We start from the raw sequence: 22,848 nt of genomic DNA, 5'->3' as shown, positions 1-22,848 counted from the left end.
GTCCGACGTTATCTGTCAAATCCCATATAAAATTTTGACAGGCCTTCCGATAAAATCGCATCCGATGGAGCACAGACACGGGCTCAAATCCAGTCTACCCCAGAGTCTGCGCTTCGTGTGACGTAGGTATATGGCCGGTGGCAACGCTTTTTCGCAAGCGATGTTATCGGAAAGTCTGTCAAAATTTTATATGGGATTTGACAGATAACGTCGGATGTATGTCATTTCGTCGTACGATGGAATAAAAAAAAAGTTTTCGTCGGACATTGCGTCCGATTTTATCTGTCAAACTAATTGTGCGATAATGCGTGATAACAACTTAATTGTTCATAATCGTTAAACTATTAAAATCATCAAAATAATCGTAATATGAATCGAAAAAGCGTTCGACAGTACGTGCGATAAAATCGCATTCGACGGAGCACCGACACGACCCTAAACATGTTTTCGTTGCAATGAAAATTTGCGTATTGTTTTCGCAAACGCGATTATCGCGTCGTCGCGTAGAAACGTTGCATGAAAAAGTAGGTCCTCTTCTGTCAACTGCTTCTCCGTCAATGGGCACCCGAATGGCCGAGTCTGCGAACCGGAGCGAAGAAAAGCCAAAACTTCACCAGCCGATCGCTCCTCATTCGCTGTCAAACGCTGCAACTGAACAACACGTCTGCGGACCGAGCAAACGAGCGAATCGGCAAAAAACCGTGCAACTGTGGGCGATTGTTTTGTGTCCGTCACAAATCCGCCGTAATCGCGCTGTGCTTAGTGGCCTAGGTAGGTTTGGCGTGTTCGAGCTCTCGCGTAATCCCAACCCCCCACACACCCCACGGCGTATGTGTGACGTACACGGCTTCCTAAGCTGCATGGGTGCATATGTGTGGTTTCGTTTCGTTCATCGCTGACGCGCGCGCCGAGATAATCTTACCCAGGCGATCCCGGACGGTTATCTCGCAGGTCCCACAGGGTGGCGTGTGTTAGTGTGTCGCTCTAATCGCTGCGCCTTACCTCCCGGACGGTTTGCGACGTCACGGTTTTGCCTTGCCCTTGCCCTGCGGTTTCCTGCCGTTCCTTGCACTGCGGTTCCCTCTGCCGAGAGTGATTGCGCTTCGTGGCCTTCGTGTGGTGTGAACGTTGAATTAGTTCTTTTATTCCCCTGCACATTACATTAGTGTTCCGGTCCTTTCTGAGTGCAGAATAGTTTTCGAAGTGTTTGTGATTTTTTTTCATTCCCCTTTCCGGACATATTTTGCACAACGTCCTTCGCGCTTCGTACGACCAATTGCTAGCGAAGGAAACGGGGGTGAGCGGTAACAAATTGATACGTGCGTGCGAAGTGCGTAGTTTGTCTGCGGTTTTCACCGACCATTCACTCGAGCGCACCCACACACACACACAGTTTGAAGCACAAATACACAGCATCCACTCCCACCGGTGTGTGCTTTTCGCGAAGTAAATTGCCCAGCAGCGGCAGCAGCTGCGCTACACCTGCCTTGCTACACTACCCGCAAACCCGGAAGGGGTTATGTAGCCACCCCTCCCCCACGCAGTGTCTGAGTGTGTGCGTGCCCGAGAGTGATTCAGTGTTTCGTTTTCCCCATTTTCGTCCGTGTGCACCGTCTTTTTTGTCGTGTTTTTTCCGAGGCCCACTTCTCTGGTTTTTCGTATGAAAAGTGTGCAGTGTCGTGCGGTGAGGAAGCAGTGGCAAAGAAACACCATATCGCTTGGCTGTGTTACAATTTCCTTCCCTCTTTCTCTTTCTCTCTCTCCTTCTCTCTCTCTGCTTCTCTCTATCTCACACTCATACACTCTATTCGCGGCCTGCTGGCAGGTTCGCAGTGCTGCAGTGTTTTCTAGTGTGGTACTGTAGTGTTGTTGGCGGTGAATCGCGGCAGCAGGCAAAGGCATCCTCCCCTGGTTCATGGCCAACTAGATCTCGGTAGTTGGCCGTGTTGCTTTGCGGATTACCTTTACCTTGCCCGTTCCCGATCGAAGTGTGTGCCCTTTCGGGACGATGCGTGACAGTGTTTGCTGTGTGTGTGTGTGCACCATTGTAAGCCTGTGTTTTCCCTCTCTCACTCTTTATCTCTCTCTCTCTCTCTCTGTTCACCTAGACCGGGTTGAAGCTGGTTGAACCATTACCCGTAGCAGAAAAGTGGAAAAATTGCAGAAAAAAACTTGTAATCGTTGCACAGTATGGTGGAAATAGAGGGAAATAAATAGGAGGTGAGTTTAGCTTTCTACATTAAGTTACATTTTTTTGTACACCATTTCGTGGAGTTGGCAAGACAGTGGATCAGTCCTTCTTTCCAATCCGACGTGTCTTACCTCTATGTCCCTGTGGCATTGTGGTGATGGGTTAAAGTTGGCAACAATCTGGAGTCGACACCGAAAATTTCTGAACCTACCTCGGAAGGTAGGTCCCGCATTATCCGGAGCCATTTGGAAGCCTCTGGTGCCGTCCGCAACCGCACGGAGTCGTCAGGAGTCGTCTGGAGTCGTCTGACGTCATCCGGAATCATCCGCAGTCGTTCTGTTGTTAGCCCGAAACGGCCAGTGCAATATTTTGTGAAGCGGGCATTTCATCTCCAACTCCAATACCTGCTGACTCCGGTCGATAAAATGTTAGATAACAACGAATTGCAAAGGCCATCTTTGGCCGACTCCGGACGACTCCCGAAGACTCTGGACGACTCCCGAGTAGATTAGGGTAAATCTGATTCAGTTTCATGTATCTGAATGAATCTTTGAAATGATTCAATGAATCTGAATCTCTGTTGAAAAGATTCACGAATCTCGAAAGATTAATGAATCTCATTAGATTCATATATCTCGAAAGATTTAAGAATCTCTAGGGATTGATAAATCCCCAAAGATTCATAGAGCCTGAGCTTCTTATTATTCTTCTGTTTGGCGTGGTCAACCTACGTGGTCACACCAGCCTACACAGGCTTTCGAGACTTCTTGGCATGTACAACACAGTCGGATAGTTTGTTTTGCTACGAGGGGGCTGCTCATGCAGGGCTTGAACCCACGACGGGCACGTTGTTAAGTCGTGCAAGTTAACCACCGTACCACTGTATGGCATTGAGCAAATGGATACATGAATGGATACACGAATCTTGGAAGATTGGTGAATCTTACGAGATTCATGAATGCTTGGAGAGAGAGAATCATGAATCGTTGGTGATTCGGTTCGACATTCGAATCCCCGAAGATTTATCTGAATGAATCTTAACAAAGGATTCATAAAACCTAACACTACTCCCGAGGTCTCCGGGCAGAACAAGTGGTTCCAGTTTAGCCGGAGTCGGAAGTCGGACTAACAATAGCTGGAATCGGGTCGTAGTGGTAGTTGCGCTCCACTCCACGCTCCAGAGAGCACACCACTAGCTTGAACCAGTGCTCTCGGCCGTTGAACTGTAAACAAACTTGCTTGCTTCAATCCTTGAGCCCTTGATTCCGGGTTCTATGTGCTTTGGACCTTCGACTGGTTGGAGCAGCACTTCTACTGCCCGATGCCGGGAATGGCAGCAAGGATTTATGCCGATTTCACATACAGACAAACTGTGTGTGTGTTTGTGTTCTTGTTGGTGCAATGTCAAATCGTGTCCGAACCGCTTTAAGACGAAGATGGTAAGAAATTCCGCCCCAATTTCATCTCCAAAGTCGTACCCAGTGTCACATAATTTCTGTTCAAAAACTTCTATGATGTGTAATGAACAACTTTTATCAGTAGAAAAAAACTCATTTTCTTACCAAATTTCAATGCAAAAAGTAAGAAAAAAGTTTAACGAAATTAAACGGCCACATTGCAGCAAAAAAAAAAGGACGCTTCTAGTCCTCCCTCTTGCCTCTTTCCCAACCACAACCAACCCCCGCGGGAGGCACGTGAATGGAAAACAAAATAGTACCATTAAACCTACTTTACATAATGAATGTCAATTGTTTGTGCGTTTGACCGTTCGCGCGGGCGCTTGGTGCGGTGAGGGAGGGCGGGGCGGTGTGTTTAGTCAGCCGGTGTTTCGTTTTATAGCCTTGGCCACAAACCATGCCGGTATCGGGATGGGATGGGGATGGTATGGCGTACGGTTGGGGATGTGTTGGTGAGGAGGATGAAAGTTGGGGAGCCCCGGAACAATTATTTTTCGCTGTTCGCCCGACCAACCAGACCGCCCATCTGTTTCTGCTGCAAAGATTGCGGGGTGGTAGGTTGGCGGGATGGCGATGTGGTTTTGCAAATTGACGTAGGAGGACTGGCGCAATATACCGAGAAATGTACGCCAGACGGATGGCTGGACTGGCTTTGGCTTTCTCTCATCTTGACGTCGTTTGATTAAAAAAAAAAAGAAAGACACTCTTTGCTCACCACAGTACAGCATAAAGACGTCAAAGGCTTGTGGGCCGGGTGTGTGTGTATGTGTCTATGTGGCTTGGAAGAGGAATTTTAGTACAAATAATCACATGTTGTCAGCACTTCACGGAATGTGTTGAATTTGTGCTTAAAATTGCAAGAAAAAACAGTCTACCAACACTCAATTGAATCTACACACCTACTTGTTTTCTTCATAGGAAAAAGATAACTGTCTTGCAACGAGCATAGCGGGTTTTAAGGCTTTGCAAAGCTCCCCGTTAGCCGGAAATTTTTGAATGAGATATTAATATATATTTCAAAGATTATAAATCCAATATGCTCTACGCTATTTCGTTTAATTTCGCTCTTAGAAGTGTTTTGCGTTTTATTCCTTTTTAAAGCCATACCTAATGGTGAGTGCATTATGATCATGAGAAGACCATGACCAATGCCCGTACCGTAAACTCCTCGTCCCCTATAATCCGTCTTCCCTTTCTAGGCCATTTAGCCCTTTGACCTTTTTGCGCAGCAATCAAAAACGAAAAATGAAACGTAATAAGTATACTCAATTTTCACTTGATATCATGTGTCTTGTTGTGATTTTCTCTGTATTCAATTTGATTCATTTGCAAAAAAAAAAAAATATCGGGAAAAAACCATATCTCCAACGTGCTCCAATAACCCAATCAAAGGGGCTATCACCCCCCCGGGCCCTGTGGTGGAGTAGGGACGAAAATCATTCCTTATCACTGGCTGGTTGTGTTTGCGTTTACCGGTATTAGCCGGCAGCGCCGGCGAGTGTTGTGTGGGGTATCATTTCCGACAGCTCAAATTGCGAACAGCAGCAGCCAGCCGGTCGGTCGGGTTGGTTGGTCGGTTGCTAACGCCGCCCCGACTACCGCCCGTGTCACTAAGTTCTCATCAATCCTTTCCGCTTCTTCCGTTCACCGTTTTTCTGATGGTTGTTCCCCCGTACCAATTATGCAATCAATTAATTAGTCCAATCAAGAACGAAGGCGGCTGGGCGTACACAACACCCCACCACCACCACCACCACCCACAATTTGGTGGCCCCCGCTGTGTGGCGTCTGCGTGTGTCTGCGCACCGATTGATTGGTCTGTGGTTCTGCTGGTAGCGGGCGGGGGGGTTGAGTGGAGCGAAAGAAGACGAGGAGATTCTTGCGTGCGGAGATCGTTTTTCATCGAGACACACGCCAGTCACGGGCACGGCGTTGTCACTGTTGGAAAGAAGATCGATTCGCCTGATTCGGTGCCCCGGTCTCGGGTTGGCGGCAATCAAGCACAACATCCTACGGCATTTACTTAAGGTGTCCAACAGCGAAAGCGAGCGATGGAGTGAGTCTCAGTTTTAATCCTTCAATGATAGAAATAAGAGTGGCAGTGAGTTAGTATGCAAGTTGCATCGTGTTGCGAGCCAATGTTTCCAATGTTACTAGCTTTACGAGGGGGGTTCGAGTAGTGATGGGTAAAGTTGGGAAAAATTGGGAGTCGACTCCGATCCGACTCCGATTAATTCGGAATCGACTCCAGAAGGTAGATCCGCCCTGCATCATCCGGAGTCGTTCGGAATCGCCCGGAATCGTTAGAAGTCGTCCGGAATCGTTAGAAGTCGTCCGGAGTCGTTAGGAGTCGTCCGGAGTCGGAGTCGTTCGGAGTCGGAGTCGTTCGGAGTCGGAGTCGTTCGGAGTTGGAGTCGTTCGGAGTCTGAGTCGTCCGGAGTCATTCGGAGTCGTTCGGAGTCGTTCGGAGTCGGAGTCGTCCGGAATCGTCTGAAGTCGTTCGGAGTCGTCGGGAGTCGTTCGGAGTCGGAGTCGTCCGGAATCCGATACCGATTCCGGTCGACTTCGAATGACTCCGGAAGACTCCGAACGATTCCGAACGATTCCAAACGACTCCGAAAGACTCCTGACAACTTCGAACGATTCCGACTCCGACGACTCGGGACGACTCCGACTCCGGGCGGATCTAGTGGTTTAATTTTGTCGGAGTCGGAATCGGACTAACAATAGTTGGAATCGGATCGGAGTCGTGGGTGCGCTCCAGAGAGCACATCACTAGTTTCGAGACGATAATTGTTGTGTTCTGCCACATGATTTTCAACACTTCATACTGTGGATTGCGCTTTACAGCACTTTGTGACGTATTGCTCAACATCGCGTGTACGGTGGTAAACCATGCTGTGTCCATGGATGGATAAGTGGCTAAGTAAAATCGCTCTCGACAAGTTTTTCAACAGCTGTGGAATGAATGATTTCTTTTAGCATTTTATTTGTTATCAGTTCTTCCACATGATCTTCAACACGCCACAATCTAGATCGACTTTGGCAGCCTTTATGTGCGATAGGGCAATGTTTGGGTTTGCGAAAAACATTGTAAATTGACTTTTGATGCAAAAATTAGGGAAATTTAGGCGTCACCTTTCCAAATGGATAATTTTACCTGTGTTAGAACATTCGCGCTATCAAACACAATCCAGATTCATGCCGAAAATCATGTGGAAGAACTGATGGAATATTGTGACGTAAATACAATTTGTATCATCTGTGGAAAAACATCTCGCAAGTGGTGAATATGCAAGACACCTTAAGTCCTCTGGAATTATTAAATCTACTGCGTTCTGTTCTTTCCTACAAGTCCTAATACGTGTAATAAAAAAAAATACTTTACTGCAAATTAGTGCATAAAGCCAACCAGAAAAAACACTTCCCTCGATTTTTCTAACCCAATCGATGCCACAAAGAGTGTTTTATCACTGAGTGGTGAGGTCTTTCCCGCACTGCAATGTAACAGAAGGTCGTCACCAATGAATCGATCGAATCTTGTATAGTGGTGGTGGTGTTGGTGGTGGTGGCGGAGACCCATTAATATAAATCGCTGTTTTGCTGTCTGTCTGCCATGCTTTCTTCCCGTCGTTCCCGTTTGGATTCCGTGTTCCGATAGAGAGATAGAGAGGGTGGATTGCTTCGCCTTACCCGTCGCGGCTCAGCACGGATCGTGGTCGGGGGGCTTAGAACTCAAACTTTAATTTAATGTCACCCCTTACCGTGCGTGCCACCCGAGTATCCCGCTTTCAGCGCAAAAGCGTCGCCGTCCTCTCCCTGGATAAATGGGGATGGATACCCGGTGTATCCGTGTTTCATCCAGCCGTACGGTTACCATGCAACTTTACGCTTTAGCAGCAGCAGCAGCACCACGGTCACCCACCACCGCTCCGTAGCACGAACTATCTTTCTTTACACAAACAAATCGTGCCCGCGTGTTGGAAAGTTTCGAAGGTCATCGACGACGCCGTGGTAAAAGACGCGCTTGAGCGAGGAGAAAGAGAGTTAGGGGGACTAGTTGTCAGCGTGTCCTAGCCAAGGGGGTGCCAAGTTAGGTGCCCACAGTTTGCACGGTGTAACCTGAAACACTCCTCCCTCCCATTCGAACGCTCTAGGGAAGCGAAGACTCTTCCGGCTTCGGGCGGCAGGCAGGGTTCCAGTTACTGGGGTTTCACGCAGAAAACAGACACCGGAACGGGACGAGGCTTATATGTTGTAGTAGTGGTGGCTGAGGGAGGTTTTTCGGTGAGATAATTAGACGTCGTAAAGCGTACGAAAGAGGGAGAGGGGGAGGGCAATAGGATCAGGATGCTTTCACACGTTGGAAATGAGCTGTCAAAAATTGGCAGACAGCAGTTTGGTGCCTCCTGGCTATTGTCTAGCTATCGTACATCAGGGAGCAGAGCGTAGTTGTGCTGTTGTATAGTGTATAACCATACAACCCTGGCAAAGAAGGAGAGTCGTGTCTAGGTGAAAAATATGTGCAACATTTCCACAACCCATCAACGCCTAACGTCCGACTACGGAACCGTTTTCTGCGTGACGCTTTTTAACATTGGAATTTTATGGAGTACATCGTTTCTTTTTTTGCGTGCTGATTTTATTGTAGCAAATACTTCTGCAAACGCTGCACAGCGTGTGCCCCTGTTGCCCTTCGAGCCTGTAGTAATCCATTATCGATGTATCACTTGTGCTGTGCTGTTAAATTAATTGAAACTTCACTCCAATTAGAGCAGCCAGAGCCAGAGCCTGCGCCAGCCTTTCGCGTGTCCGCAAGCGCTTTACTAGCGCAATCTAATCATTACGCGGGACGGATAAAAGGGCTTGAAACAAATTTTCCGGATGAAAGCCATTCTTTGCTTGGCAGGGAAATCAAATCAACCGTTCGCTTTGAACCATTCCCGATAAACTGACCAGCGCTAATTGGCCTAAGGATATTATTGGATCTATGTGTGTATATTGGAATTCCAGCTGTATCTTTGTCGGAGTTAATAGATGTTTTGCACCTGTTGTTGGCCTGATTGTAATTAAGGTAATGCAGTTCAGAAATAGAGCATGAAGATTTTTGAATCATTTTGAATTGGAGTATACACTGCTATTCTGCATCCTTGTAGTCAGCGGTAGAATACTTTTTAGTCGTCGAAATTGTCCAAATGGAATATTTAGACTTATTCCTACTCGCGGGTTATACATAGTCACCCTTTTTCCATACATCCATTATCCAATAACCAGCTCAGATTGAGATTTAGGCCCGTCTCGTGGTATGGTCGTCAGCTTTTACGACTTTGCAGCATACCCACCATGGGTTCAAGCCCCCGACTATCTCCTATGGGTAATCAATAAGTCACTGAAAGCTAAGCTCATTAGTGGTATAGATACAGGTAGGGCTTTACCAACAATGGTTGTTGTACCAAAGATGAAAATGAAGAGTTCAGATTGATGATGGAATAACTTCCGTGGTGAAACCCTGTCGAAACTGTTACAGAAATATTGGGTGTGGTAGCCGTCTTTGAGTTTCCCTTTAGTCACAAAGCCACCGGTGAATTAGGCAAAACCACACACGCACACACTTGCCACACTTGGTTTTGACGGGCTTGGAACCGGAAATCATGCATCCCCATAAATGTCTGATCCTTGCCCAGCTAGAACGTTGGTGTGGATGTGTGTAAGAATAGTTCCCAACCTCACGATTTTCCCACCACAACCGCCACAACCGGATAAAGTGACCCAGTTTGTTGCTGTCACACGGGTGTTTGTGTTATTGTCGCCTAGCATTATTACCATTACCTCCATCAGGACAACCATCAGGCGGCAGCCCGCGCTTAGTCGTTCATCTGTGTGCTACACACGACACAAAGCACGGGCGGCAAATGGTCTACGGTAGGCATCTAAGCCTAGACACAGTTGACTGGAGCTGTCCGTTCTCGGTACTGTCTCACCATCGGTTTGTGCTTACCTTTCTGTGTGTATTTATACCCACACACACACACACACACACACACAAACAACCGTTTAGGGCAATCATCTTGTACAAGTCGAGAAATGATCTCTTCTCGCACACACACTGTATTTGCCGCCGTGTCGTAATGCTTGTCTAGCAGCTTCCTGTTTCTCACCACTCACAATCTCTTATCCTCTTTCTCTTCTACGCGCCCTCTAGTTGAATTCCCGGGCCGCCCGGCCTGATGTGTGGCCCCTGTTGGCTTTCGTCCTTCTCAACGTGCAGACTCCGTCAGTGTGGCCGTAGCAGCAGCAGTAGCGTATGAGCGTACCGAAATAGAGCCTATTTTTGGAACACGGGGGCAGCTGGAAGCAACACGTTAACCTGTCGACATTGGATCCGGTCGAATTGTGAAGGTAAGCTTCAAGGCACGAGCCATTGCCGACACATAACTCCGGTCCGGTGAAATCATAAACACGTTGCACCATTGTACATATAGGTTAGGGTGAGAGAGGTGGAAATCATTCGTCGTCCTGCTTGATATTGTTTTGTTTTGCTATTTTAGCCATTTAGAAATCTTTTTCTGTACATACTCCCATCAAACTTTGTTATTCCGATGTTGTCTTTTCTCGTTTTGTTTTTACTGTGTTATTTTTGTAAATACTTCCATTGGCTTTTGGGACTTTTGTTAAACTGTTTCTAGGTTAATGATTAGTTCTATTTGTTTCCAACTGTTTCTGTTTCATCGTTCTACTCGTATAACAATTATTTTCTAATTCTTTTCCTTATCTTTCTTTTCTTTTCTTTATCTTCCTTTTCTTTTCTATTTTATTTCTTTGGCAAATGGGAATGGTTATACTCCTTCTAATAATTTAAAAAAATTAGTTGTTTCTGATTTGTTTTTTTACGTGTCTGTTTGTGTAAATATTGTTTATCTCAAAGTTTTGAACGGTGTTAATCGTTGAAGAAACTGTGGTGAAAACACAGTACCGCGGTCCGAAAAAAGCGGTTTTTAGGCAGGCTTTGGTTGTGTTGTCTGGAACTTCGGTTCGCCAGCTATGAAATCGACCGGTGTGCAACGAGTTACAGCGAGTGATCACCCAATGCCGCAGCAAGGCGTGCGTAGTCATAGCTGGAGAGGTTCCACCTCCATCAACGACCGGATAGCTATGGACAAATATCAGGAGCGGCGGCCATTATCTCTACGCAAGACGCGCAGCCAACGTCTGCTGGACCAACCTGCGCTTCATTCTGTCGCCAAAACTGCCAAACTGATGCCACGGTTTACGCGCATTCAAGGTACTGCTGCCTCCCCTGCTGTCGTGGCAGATAGATAGGCATATTTTTTAACCAGCCTGTTCGCTGGACGGGCGCCAACATAGCGATTTATTTCCTTTATCCCTTATCATAATGAATTGGTTGTATGTTGTCATATACTAATCATCAACGCACTTGGATGTGTGTGTGTGTGACTTTGTCTAAGCTTTAGACTGTAGTGTTCTCATACTTACTAACCATAGCATAGCTCTTTACTAGCAGCTTCTGGTGCCCCATACGCACATCATCAAAGTCACTTTAACCTCCCTCGCCATATAAATCAATTACCTCAATCAAAAGTGCAATACACCAGTACAGTCCTTTCACGATTCAATCAACCTACCGAAGGTCGTTGGTGGCGGCGATCCCTTCTTCATGTTTAAATCACGCCTGACTGCATATTAAAGCGACAGTGTCTTGATCTCGCCATCACTACAACGGCTCCATCCATTGTTCAGTGGCAAAATCCGACGGCTGTATCATACACTTCGCTCGCGCTTTTGGTCGCGCCATACAGTAAGTCTTCCGCACCCGACGGACACACCTCATGCTTATCCCCAAACCCCCCTCCCCCCCCATGTGTCATGTGCACATGGACATGGTCATAAAATGCAACCGAGCCTGGTTGTGCCCTGGCGTTGTGATAAGTCTTCGGCCATAAACGTTGTGCTCTGGTGGTGTCGTTGCGTTGGCATAAATGTGTTTTTTTTCTTTTTCTTCAGTTCGCCGTTCTGCTCATACCCTACTCCGCTGTCAGGGGTGCTCCTGCAAGTAGTTTACAGGGTTTTCCAGAAGTTGTTATAGCTGTGGGACGCTTTATTAACTTTTTCTTATGTGAAGTGAGCGTAATGTAATGGGAATTGGACTCTATAGCACCCTTGGTGGACAAATCCAATAGGAATTTCCAAGGAGCCTGTCAAAAAAGGGTGCCAGAGTGCAATTTCCAACATGTGAAGTTCACTTCCAATAAGATAAAATCCAGGAAGTTTCCCAGAAGTATGAGAACCCCTGGAAAACCCGGTAAGGTTGCGAACGATCAAACTGGATGTACAATCAAGTATAGTTGGCACAGGGGGGGGGGGGGGGCTGGGATATTGTCACACGAGCGCGTTCCCTCCTGCCTGTTTCCTTTGCTCCGGCCCTTGTATCACGGTCTCGCGTGTCCTTTAACCCGCGTGCCAATAAAAGCTCACTAACAGCAAGCCACGGCGCCCTATAGCCCCCATAGTGGGTTTAGTTTAGTGGCGCCTACTAAATGTGTTCACACTTGGCCAACAGCAGCAACACACAGACTTGGCTCGCTTGATGGACAATTAATTACATACGCGAACTCCTTCGCCCGACCGACTGGCTGGCCGTTTGCGTTGTGTTTCGGGAAATGATAAAAGTGTTAACTGCTTACCACCGACTACCCCACTGCCGCCCACTCTTTTTCGTGTTCGTGTATGGCTTGGGGGACAAAATGTGGGAAGCTTTTAATAGAGTATTATCTTGTTTTTTTTTTGTTATTATTATTCTTTCTTTACTTTGCTTGAGCACGCCCCGCGGAACGATGCATCCCAGCGTGGTAATTAAATAATAATTTAAGTGATAAGCGCAGCCCGCTGATCTTCCGACCGCTCCCGGGCGGCGCGGACAGACTTCCTCGCAGACACAGAGCTTTAACGGGTCGTACGGGAAGAGCAAAGACGCGAACTTTCCAGCAAATTCCATCCACTGCAGCCCTTTTTCTTTCGCTTCGATTCGGTTGCAATAAGCGCTTTTTGCTTCCTCCGTAGTTATCGTTTTGCTGCAAAAAAAGAGAGCTTTCAAGAGCTTTTCCGTGAACAGTTTTGCGCGTGTTTCTCGTCCCGAACCCGCGAGATGATGATAACATTTTCTTCCCACGAATTGTTTGGCCAAGGCACGACGACGACGGACCCTCTGTTGGTCCACTTCATAACTCTCACTCCGTGGGCAAAAAAAAGTATTCGCCGCTACTGCTGTGGACGAAAAATGTGCACAATAGAGTAAGTTCTTGCTTTTCCGCCAATTTGTGCGCGCTTTCGCCTTGGAGCAAATAGCAAATGGATGAAGGGACGCTGGTTTTTTTTCGATTAAACACACACAATGTGTTAGTGGGTACATACCGCCGAAGGAGCAGCATGTTTCTTTCAGTAAATTGTTGTTTCGTTTTTTTATATATTTTTATTTTGAAGGGCAAAGACTTGGGATGGATCTAAGAACAGTTGAAAAGAGTTTTGTGTGTGTTTTTTTGGGTTTGGGCGCTCCTTGGACGTTTCTCTCTATTTCTTTGCCCCGCTGTGTGTCAGCTTTGTTGAGTTGATGGGTTTGCAGTTGATCCCTGAGAGCCTTGTTGTTGTTGTTGTTGTTGTTGTTGTGAGCCTTGTAAAAAGGGGATTGATGGGAAAAGGGATGGCTGTAAAAGTTGCGAAACCTTCTTATCTGCTCACATCTCCCGTCCGGCGCGCGGTGGCTAATCGATCGAGTCAAAAGTTGTCCTCCACACTACATTATTCAACTGCTGCTTTGCGCTTTCATGTGCACTGGCAGCTGCGCTGCCTCCATGAAAGGGCGTTCTTTGGGGGAAAGTTTCCGGCACAAAACAGGGGACGGAGTCGCCTCTCGTCGTCCCTTATTTTTTGCGTTGCGGACTATTAGCCTGCAAAAAATTGTCAAAACATCTCAATGGCTTTCCTCGAAGCAACCGTTCGATGGGAAAGTTAGCGCGGTTAGGCATTTTCGGACTCTGTGTAGTATAGGACGTTCATTATTTGTTGCTTAACACTGGAGTTCAGTTAGAATTTTTAATGCTTCACTTCACACTTTAAATCTCTTTTGCATCACACCCACACACAGTCACAGGTGGCAAAAATTGGCATTTTATCAGAGCATTTGGGCAATTGTGTGAACAATGTGTGTTGAGTATTGCCGCATTTGGTGTTTGCGCGCGTAATTTGATGTTTGAAGGAGTCGGACCACACACACACACACACACACACCCACCCGGCAAACGAAGTAATCAGAAAATAAAACCGCTTGTGTGTGTGTGTGCGTTGTGCAGCTTCTTATCGGCGAACACTACCGGCATCGGTTGTCGCAGAAACTGTTCTCGCACGCGATAACGCGCGATTTTTTCTACTTCTTCTGTCACCTCCATATCTCAAACGCGTCACCTTTTTTATCGTTGTGTTGTTGCGCTCTGATAGCCCACCCTCCATCCCCCCCCCATTAGGGGCACAAGTGGTATGGTGTGTGACGTCAATGCAGGGGGTAATAGAGGGAGGCATTTTCATTCCCGCCAATGCTCTTTTGTTTGCTCTTGGCTTTTATCGTGCGTCTTGTGCTTGGGTGTATGTTTGGTGCGATAGTTGCTGATGGGAAGGCGCGCGTGTACTTCTTACCCGAGGAGGAGAGAAATAGGAGCAGAAGAAGCTTTTTGTGCATTGAAAAATGCAGTCCTGGCCGAGTTTTTCCTGTGCTGGTGAAGCGTTAAACATGCAATCTTAGATCATATAGGACGGGTTAATGGGATTAAGCGGAATATGTACGTTACCTCCCTTTTGTTGCATTGCTTAACCGGGTACTGCAAGAGATCCTAAACTAATCCATTCACTCTAACGCCCTATTCAAGTGATAGCGCTAAAGAAGTTAAAATCTCTGAAATAAGAAATGTTGGACCAGCTATTCTTGCTTTTTCCACCGCAATGACTCTCGTTGCGTAAGATTCTACTCATCGATAACACCATTGGCAAGGCACTAATGGATGACTTGCCGATGTATAGTGCAATCATTCATCGTAAAAGGGATGCAATGAATTCGTCCGATTTAAAGGTGTATTTTTTTTCTAGTGAAGCTTCACACATTAAAACCTTCCATGTGTAATTTATAACTATGACACGCTGTTTCGATACTACAAGCTGTTTTGATATACAAGGTGAATTACAGGGTTTTTCAGGAGTTCTCATAGCTGTGGGACACTTTATTGAGTCCTTCTTACGGGAAATGAACTTAATGTAATGCGAATTGGACTCTATAGCACGATTGTTGGACAAATCCAACTGGAATTTCTAAGGCGCTTGTCCAAAAAGTGTGCCATAGAGTCCAATTTTTATCATATGTAGTTCACTTCCCATAAGATAGAGTCAAGAAAGTGTCCCACAACTATGAAAATCCCTGAAAACCCTGTTAGGAGATCAGGTGGTGGAATACGGAGCAATTTGACAATTCATCACTTGACATAATGGTCCCCGGTGCTTGTTGATGGATTCTATCTACAACTTTTTGTTAATTAAGCGTATTTTTCAATCAATTCTCGGCTTTGAGGATTCTTATTTAACATTAAAATATAGATTGAGCGCAGCTACTGCAGCAAAAAATGATAAAAAAGAGTGTATTTGTGTGAATGTATTGTCAAATTCACTATGTTTGCGACATATTGAAGGATAAGAGTTATGAAATCTTTTATATTACTTCTTTACTCATTGTTTCCTAATTATCTCCGAGACGTATAGACGATTTAAGTGAGCTTGGTATGCTTACCTACTTACCTACATACAAAAAAGGACATAAGAACTAAGAAATCTGTTCTATTTGCTATGTTTCGTGTGCGAAAGCTAACGGTTAACGGTTTTAAAATGACGTAAGGTCCCTCGAATATGGTGACCCTCCAATGGCGCTTTTCCACCACCTGAACTCTGCAATGCACCTTGGTTTTATGCACGCTGAAGTGTACGCCAAAGTGGTGGAGCTGGGGCAGGACACGTTTGACATCACGCATACCACACTATCAGCCTAGTATCTGTCTGGCCTTGTGTCTCTCTGTGTTGTGTAGCCCATTAGCTGGCGAGTGAGATGAAGTGTGTGTATGTGTGTGTGTGGGGTGGTGCACACAGGACTCGTTATCCTTTTTATGGTACGGCTCGGTATGCATTATGACAGGAGGCCGCGTGACCGCCGACCGTCATTACCGAGAAGTGGTACTTGGTGTAACACACTGCGTACGGGTAACGATGCGGGCTGGAACTAGGCTAGTCTCCAATGGGTGGTTTTAGATACCACAGGTATGTTGAATTTTGTGCCATGATGAAGTCACACATCACACGAGCTTCACAAACACACTAATGCTAGCGATTTCTTCATTAGTGTATGTGCTTTTCTTCGACAAATAGCAACAAAACAAACTCGCTCGATTCCCGCCTAGATTAATGATGGAATCAATCCGATGATGATGATGACGATCGTTTCGGCAAAGTTTCGTGAAACGACAGGCCACGCAGAACGGGTGGCACGCGTGATGGCAATCGATTGCTTTGTTAACACCAATTGGGGCAGGAAAGACGCAAGTCCGAAAATTCACACGGTGCTTAGTCGTGTGTCATCGCTGTCGGTCTCTTTTACCGACCGTTACCAGCTCAAACCAAACCCGGCGAACCAAGCAGCTGAACAACAATGGAGCGTCTTCATCATGGAGCCATGGTAGCATTGATACACGTCATGGCGCAGCATCGCTGTAATCCGATTCCCTATTGTAGAATCTGATCCTAAAGGACTGAAGCTAAAGGACGCTATTACCAGGACAATGATGCTCTTCAGCGAGGTGCAGTAGAGACGGGAATATATTCACCCTTTTGGGTGGGGGGGGGGGGGGTTTGAATTAGAGTAAAAGGCGAGGCTCTTAAGAATTGAATTTTTAACTAACGAACTAAACACCAACTAAAAGACTCATAACATAATGCCCTAAACAAATCTTTTCAGTACTCCTTTGCGATTGTACTCACTCCTTCTTCTTGCCGATTAGCGATTCACTCGTCCTCATTCTCATTCACACACTGTCCCGACTAATGATTCACTCTTTGCGGATTCAACTCACCTGTTCTCCGATGCGATCATAAAGATATTCTTTTAGGATGCAATGTCCAAACAACTAACACTCTGGCTCAACTAATAACACACTCTTTGGAGATTGAACTTACTGGATCGTTTAGAGTTTGATTCTTTTCGGATTAATTTCACAAGAAAATGAATCATAAAAATAGAGTAAATAGAGTAAATAGAGTAAAATATTCACATAAACTCGATGTGTTGAGTTGAATCTAAATATTCAAACTTGCCAGATTCCACTTACTTAGTGTACCCTGGAGAATACTCACTTCTTTCAGTGATATAGATCAGAGAAGTTAGAATCTCCAACTCACTTTTTCAAGGTTCATAAAAAATAGTGCACTACTCAAATCATTTTACTATTCATTTGCGAATCGTCTTACCTTACCACACTCCAATCAATTTATTAACTCTTTTGGGATTCTACTCGCTCCTTGAGTGCGAATAGAACTCCAAAAAAATGAGTCATAAAAATAGCATTAATAATGAACGGGTTCATATAAGTTCTTCGTGCTGAGATGAATCTATACATTCACACAACTTACACCTCCTACTCACTATTACTCAGTGTGCACATCTCTAGGCGTGTTGATTATTAGCCACTCATCAGTTGTTGTAGTATTTGTATCATTTGTAACATTTTTATTGTGGCCTTTTTTGTTCTGGAACCATTGTTTCTCGTTCCCCGTAGCAATTACTCCAAACAAGTACGCTCGCTCGCAGTACAAGTACGTGTACAACAGAAGCGCAGCATGTGGCACCTCCCTAGCACTCTCGCTCTCTATGGCCAATGCTCTATTGTTGTATCCGTTTAATGGATCCCTGCGGCAAAAACAAAGAGTACCGCCCACCATCCCTTTTGTGTTTCAATACATCCCAAGCACCTTATACGTGCTTTCACTCAGCTCTTTGCTTAATATCGCTTAATAAATAGCTTAGTTAATCCTGTTTCAGTTGAAGGCGCGAGAAAGATGTTCCTCCGTTCCTGTGTCGCCTTAAAAATACACCCATCGCGCCTAACACATTGTCCAGCCTGTTGTCTCTTCTTGCGGCACGTTTTCCCTCCCTTTTGCGTACGCCACGTTTCATTCTCTGCAGCTCAACATCCCAACCAACCAACGCCAATCGTTTCGCAAACACGATAATGAAAGCTGAACGCTCCTGGACTAATACGGTTAAACGGAGTAGAAAGCCCACGGATCAAACGCCGGCCGTGTTTGATTAATTCCATTAGCGCGCTTCCTTCCCACCTTTTATCGGTGTTGGGCGACGATTGCTTGCAGACGCTTCCCCCTGGCAGTGGGACATTCTTCAGTTTGTTCTTATCGCTCGTTTCTTTTCTTCTTCTTCTTCTTCTTCTTCTTCTTCTTTTTTCTGTGCATTCTTTCGCTGCCCCTTCCCTGGATGCTGGACGGAACCTGGTCGCGCGCGTGTTGGCATCACAGTGTTAAGCATCATCAAATTAGCGACCATGGATAAGCTGCGCGAATCGGGCGCAGGGGATGATCCAACCACTCAGCAACGGTTGGCCACGGACGGCCAGGGTGGAACGGCGGCGGTGGCGGCGGCCGGCGGCGAAGGAACGTCCGACGAGTACCATCATCAGTTTTACAACACTGGCCGGATAGGACGGCGGAACGCGCTGCCAGACATACTGGGGACGCACTGTACCACGACCACGGCCGATCTGTCCTCGCAACTCGGTTCCCTCTCTACCTCGGGTAAGTGTGTGTGTGTGTGTGTGTGAATTTTGTTCTGTCGCTTGTCCAGGAGAAGAGCAGGAGCCGATAAAGCGAGTCCTTAAGCACGAACAATGGTTTGATGGGCGACGAAAACGAGCTTCTCTTGTGGTCCACGTAGTCGAAGCGTTCTGTTCGGTGAAGCTTCTCATTGCACTGTTGTGCATACAGCTAGTTAGGATGGTGGTTAGGTGGTTATTGAAGGCCTTCGATTGTTTCGTGAAACTATCCTTTATGTCGTTGATTGGGAATGGGGTTTGTGTTCCTTTCGAGCAGCGTGACACGTGTTGAATGCGCTTGCAGGCCATATTAATAGCAGCTGTAAGCTGTTATCGATCAACTTGCTGTTAAATCAAAGTAAATGCTTTTTTCTGTAATACGATAAAACAAAGTATATTTCACAAGCGCGTATACACCGCTGAACAGTACAAATGGCGGCACACTGCCTGAGTGACGTGTACACACCTAGCGAATGCATCCAGCAGAGCGAAGCCGTTGAACATCGTTTGATTTAATTAGTGTATAATTGGGCCACGGGGCAGGCAAACACGTTCGAGCCGTATGATTCGATTCACTATTAACACTCTCTCCAATTTTGCTCCCATCTTCCCCCGATACACACAGACTGTGCCGGTAAGGCGTCCGACGGGAGCAGTAGTTGCATAGCAGCCGGAAACAATGGCCAACCGCCACCGACGACAACCGCTACGTAAAGCCAGCCCACCTGCTGCTGCTGCTTGCTTGCGCCTGAGCTTGCCCGAGAGGAATGATGGTGGGGTGGTGTCCCCGCGCTCTGCCAGTCTGTGTCGCTGCACTATGTTTGGGCAGACAAAACAAAGGAAAATCCTGTCCACAACACTGTGTGTGTCAGTGTTATGGAAAACGTGCCGTGTGTCGTCTTCGATACCGAAGTCAAAGTGTGGACCGTAGTGGCGTTTCCAACAGACCGACCAACACACCCGGAAACAGGAAATGGATGCGCGTGGATGGTGTGAAAGGCGCGGAGAAGTGTGAAAGAGTGGGTTTCTGTTTAGGTAATTTATTTATTTCCCTCTCAGCCTGAAAAACTCGATTGTAGATCGTTCCCGCAATTGGAAGTCGGTCGAAGAGCGTAGGCTTAGTAAAAAAAACACACACACACAAACACGGAAAAGCGCAAGGCAAGAAGAAAACCGACACCCAAAGAGCCAAAGATAGTGGGATGCGCTTCGAAACGGTGGTGGAAAGTGGAAGCAAAAAGGGCGGATAAGCGGAGAACATTTTTAAGTAAGATGCTAGTTAGATTGCTTTCGTATGCGAATGTGGCTCAGTTTTGTTTTTTGGTAGTTAGGACAATGAACGTAACGAAGGTATGGCAGCACACCTGTCGATACGAGTACAGCTTTTTTAAGGTATCCCATGAATCCAGGAGCCCATCCCATGAATGGTGAATGATGTCGTTGGGCCGAAACGATAAGTTATTAGTCGCCGATCTCGCACCAGTAGTCTCTAGCTGTAACGCTCGTTTGTCAATGCTGTGGATCGCATATTGCAACAATGCAACAGTGTTTTGCAGCAGGGAGAAAGGATACTGCTGCTATTCTGTGTAATCTATCAGTGTTTGAGGCCAGCGTTTTTATTCTGACAAACGGGGCATGTTAATTACCAAAACTTTAGTGATTTCGCTGACTTCAGATGCATTTTTAAACATCTCTCGAAACGTTGGTTCCAAGTTCCTTCATGGTGTCGATTGTGTTGCGTTGCCCTTCAGGTATTATCGTAAGGTGGGGCGCGGTTCGCGATCATCGTCCTGCGAACTTTGTTTGCGATCGTTCCCATGGCAGTCCAGTCACTGGTTGATACTACCAAGAGATCTTTGAAGTGAATTATCACTAGCTTTAGTAAACTACGTTTCGCACACACGTATTACAGGGAGTTGATCCTTTTTAAATGGTATCGCTATAATTTATAAGATTCGATAAAGATAACTTCGTTTAGCTTTTACCACCTCCGGACAATGACAGCTCCTTACAGCCTAGCAGCGAACTGCAGGGTTATAGATAGGTTTAAAACCCGTGAATCATCTAAAGGCTCTTAGCACGCGTAAGGCGCCACAGAAGTAATATGTCCTATCCCATAAATGACTTATCCCTCCCACGCACGCCACTCCCGCCCATCGCACATGTCTTTAAACGATTTGTTCCTTACACCTGCTCTCACTAGGGTAAACAACGAATTTTTGCTCCTTTTCTGTTCATGTCCAAAGATACATTTTCGCACGTTGCTTTTTCCACCTTGTCTGGGGAGAAACGCGTGGAAATGGGGGATGCGTGTAGTAATGTGGTAATCTTACGAATTATGTCCATGTGATAAATTAGACGAACCAAGGATGAAAAGGAATACAATAAGAAGAGCAAATCAATGGCAATTAACTTCGTGCAGACGTGTTGCGAATTAGTTTCTACTGTTGTTGTGTGACTTTGCTGCGTTTTGTTGTGCAAATGCTCTCTTTCGCTCTGGTAAAGCTGCTGCCTGTTTTCCATGACTATCTTTTTGTTTTATTTTTGGTTCTTTTTTATGTTGTACTGAACGTTCGGGTTGTTTTACTTTAATCGTGCACAATGTTTTAGTTTTGCAGTATGAATGGACGGGACCCAGGAGTATTCAAACGCTTTTTTGAATGTTACAAAACACCACGAATCTTACCCAAGGTACGCTAAAGCGATTTAAAACAGAAGCTTTTAAAATGAACATCACGTTAACATATGAGCAACATTAGGGAGGAAGTTCGAGGAGAGACTCCTTAGCAGTGGAGCTGAAGTATGAGAGGCAGAAGAGGGCAGAGTGATAGAGGGGGAGAAGTGGATGATAATAAAAGCATGATAAAGGGGAGAAGAGAACGCCCCCCCATCTAGATGTGTCAATTGTCGAAATACAAAAATAATATAAGTTCAGTGCAAAAAAACAAATCCTCCCCGTTGACGTTGGTAATGCAGTTTAAAGGCAGAAAAAGCCTTTAAGTGGCAACTGGTAACAGTGACTTTGCATTCGGAGCCCCCAATAGCAGAAATGAAATTTACAAAACCAAAAGTTTATACAACTAAAATTAGGCGCATTGTGAACATGAGGAATCGGAGAGCGGAGCGGAAGAAAAATTAGAAGTACAGAGACGAACGGGGGAATAAAAACAGTGAAACTGGAGTGTGGAATTATTTTTCTAATGTTTTGATGAATTAATCACTAGTTTCAGTACCGGTGATGATGTGTGTTGTGTTCTTTTTTTGTAGTCGCATATTTGTAAGCTTGCCTAGGAACGCAAGGGAAACAATTAACACAATTTCGAAGAATCTTTTTTGTATACACATTCACGTAAAGTCACGCGTTACAACCGACGCTAGAAAGTTGCATACCACAACAAATACGAGAAAAACAAATAAAAAAGCTCCCCCCCCTCCCCCCCCTTTGACACCATACCGATCACACATAGCATTAGCAGCAAAATGTATAGGTTTTAAGAATTGTATTTATGCTAAACCGGTATATAATATATACACATACACATTACAATGAATGAATGAATAAATGAATGGTGGCGCAAAAATTGAGCCGGTTTGCAGTTTTTTGTATTGATCGATTTAACGCAACAAAAACGTATGTAAATTAAAAAATTAAGATGTGTCAGCAACGATTGGTCAAAATTATTATTTTAAACTCTTTTAATTACTGTTCTTATTTCGCACCAAGCCCACAATAGCAACAACTCGATTAACTCACGATCGACATATTTTTACGACACGTTTGGAATAACTCCAGTCTATGGAACCAACCCTGCACAATAGTGAGGGGGTTTTGGTCTGAATCGAATCCGGCTAGCTCCGAAAGGTTGTGAATTCGATTTCGAATAATAGGTTCGGAATCAGTTCCCGGTCTCGGAATCCGGCAGATCCGGCTTCAAACCTCGGTTTAAAAATGATGTCATCAGCCCGTTGATGTTTTGAAAATCATACTGAGGAAATTAAAAATTGTTTTGATGGATACCGCGGTGATTAACAATGTTTACATTCGGAACTGACTTGTAAAACCCTGTTTAAAATAGGGGTCTGGATGCTTCTAGGATGCTTTCTCAGCAAGATGAAAAAGCGTTCATCGTTTCATTGCAGCATGCATTGAATGATTGGTCGTGTTGCTTGCAATCTTCTGGATGCATTTTCGGTCATTTTTACAACGTTGGTAAAATTAAATCGAGGTCCATAGCAATTGCGTTAAAAATCAAAGGAGCCAAACCATACGGCCAGACAG

At 45.6% G+C, this 22,848-nt stretch overlaps 1 protein-coding gene across 6 annotated transcripts; it reads left to right on the top strand.

The window, feature by feature from the left end:
- The first annotated feature begins 584 nt into the window (after nt 1-584).
- Nucleotides 585-22,154, top strand: LOC120894315. 6 transcript variants are annotated; one of them, XM_040296822.1, is made up of 6 exons: nt 585-771; nt 2,109-2,220; nt 9,851-10,047; nt 10,574-10,930; nt 18,277-18,552; nt 19,195-22,154. In XM_040296822.1, exons 4-6 carry the CDS (start codon nt 10,690-10,692, stop codon nt 19,281-19,283), a joined length of 606 nt encoding a protein of 201 aa, XP_040152756.1. In that variant the 5' UTR covers nt 585-771; nt 2,109-2,220; nt 9,851-10,047; nt 10,574-10,689; the 3' UTR covers nt 19,284-22,154. The 6 variants fall into 6 exon arrangements, with proteins under 6 accessions (XP_040152756.1, XP_040152754.1, XP_040152760.1 ...); XM_040296820.1 differs by having other exon boundaries at nt 10,517-10,930; XM_040296824.1 differs by lacking the exon at nt 585-771 and adding an exon at nt 796-1,297 and having other exon boundaries at nt 10,517-10,930.
- The last annotated feature ends 694 nt before the right edge of the window (nt 22,155-22,848 follow it).

Source organism: Anopheles arabiensis, chromosome 2, assembly GCF_016920715.1.
Source record: "Anopheles arabiensis isolate DONGOLA chromosome 2, AaraD3, whole genome shotgun sequence".
NCBI classification, from domain to species: domain Eukaryota; kingdom Metazoa; phylum Arthropoda; class Insecta; order Diptera; family Culicidae; genus Anopheles; species Anopheles arabiensis.
Note: the sequence above shows the minus strand (reverse complement) of the source record. Positions and strands in the feature narration are given on the sequence as shown.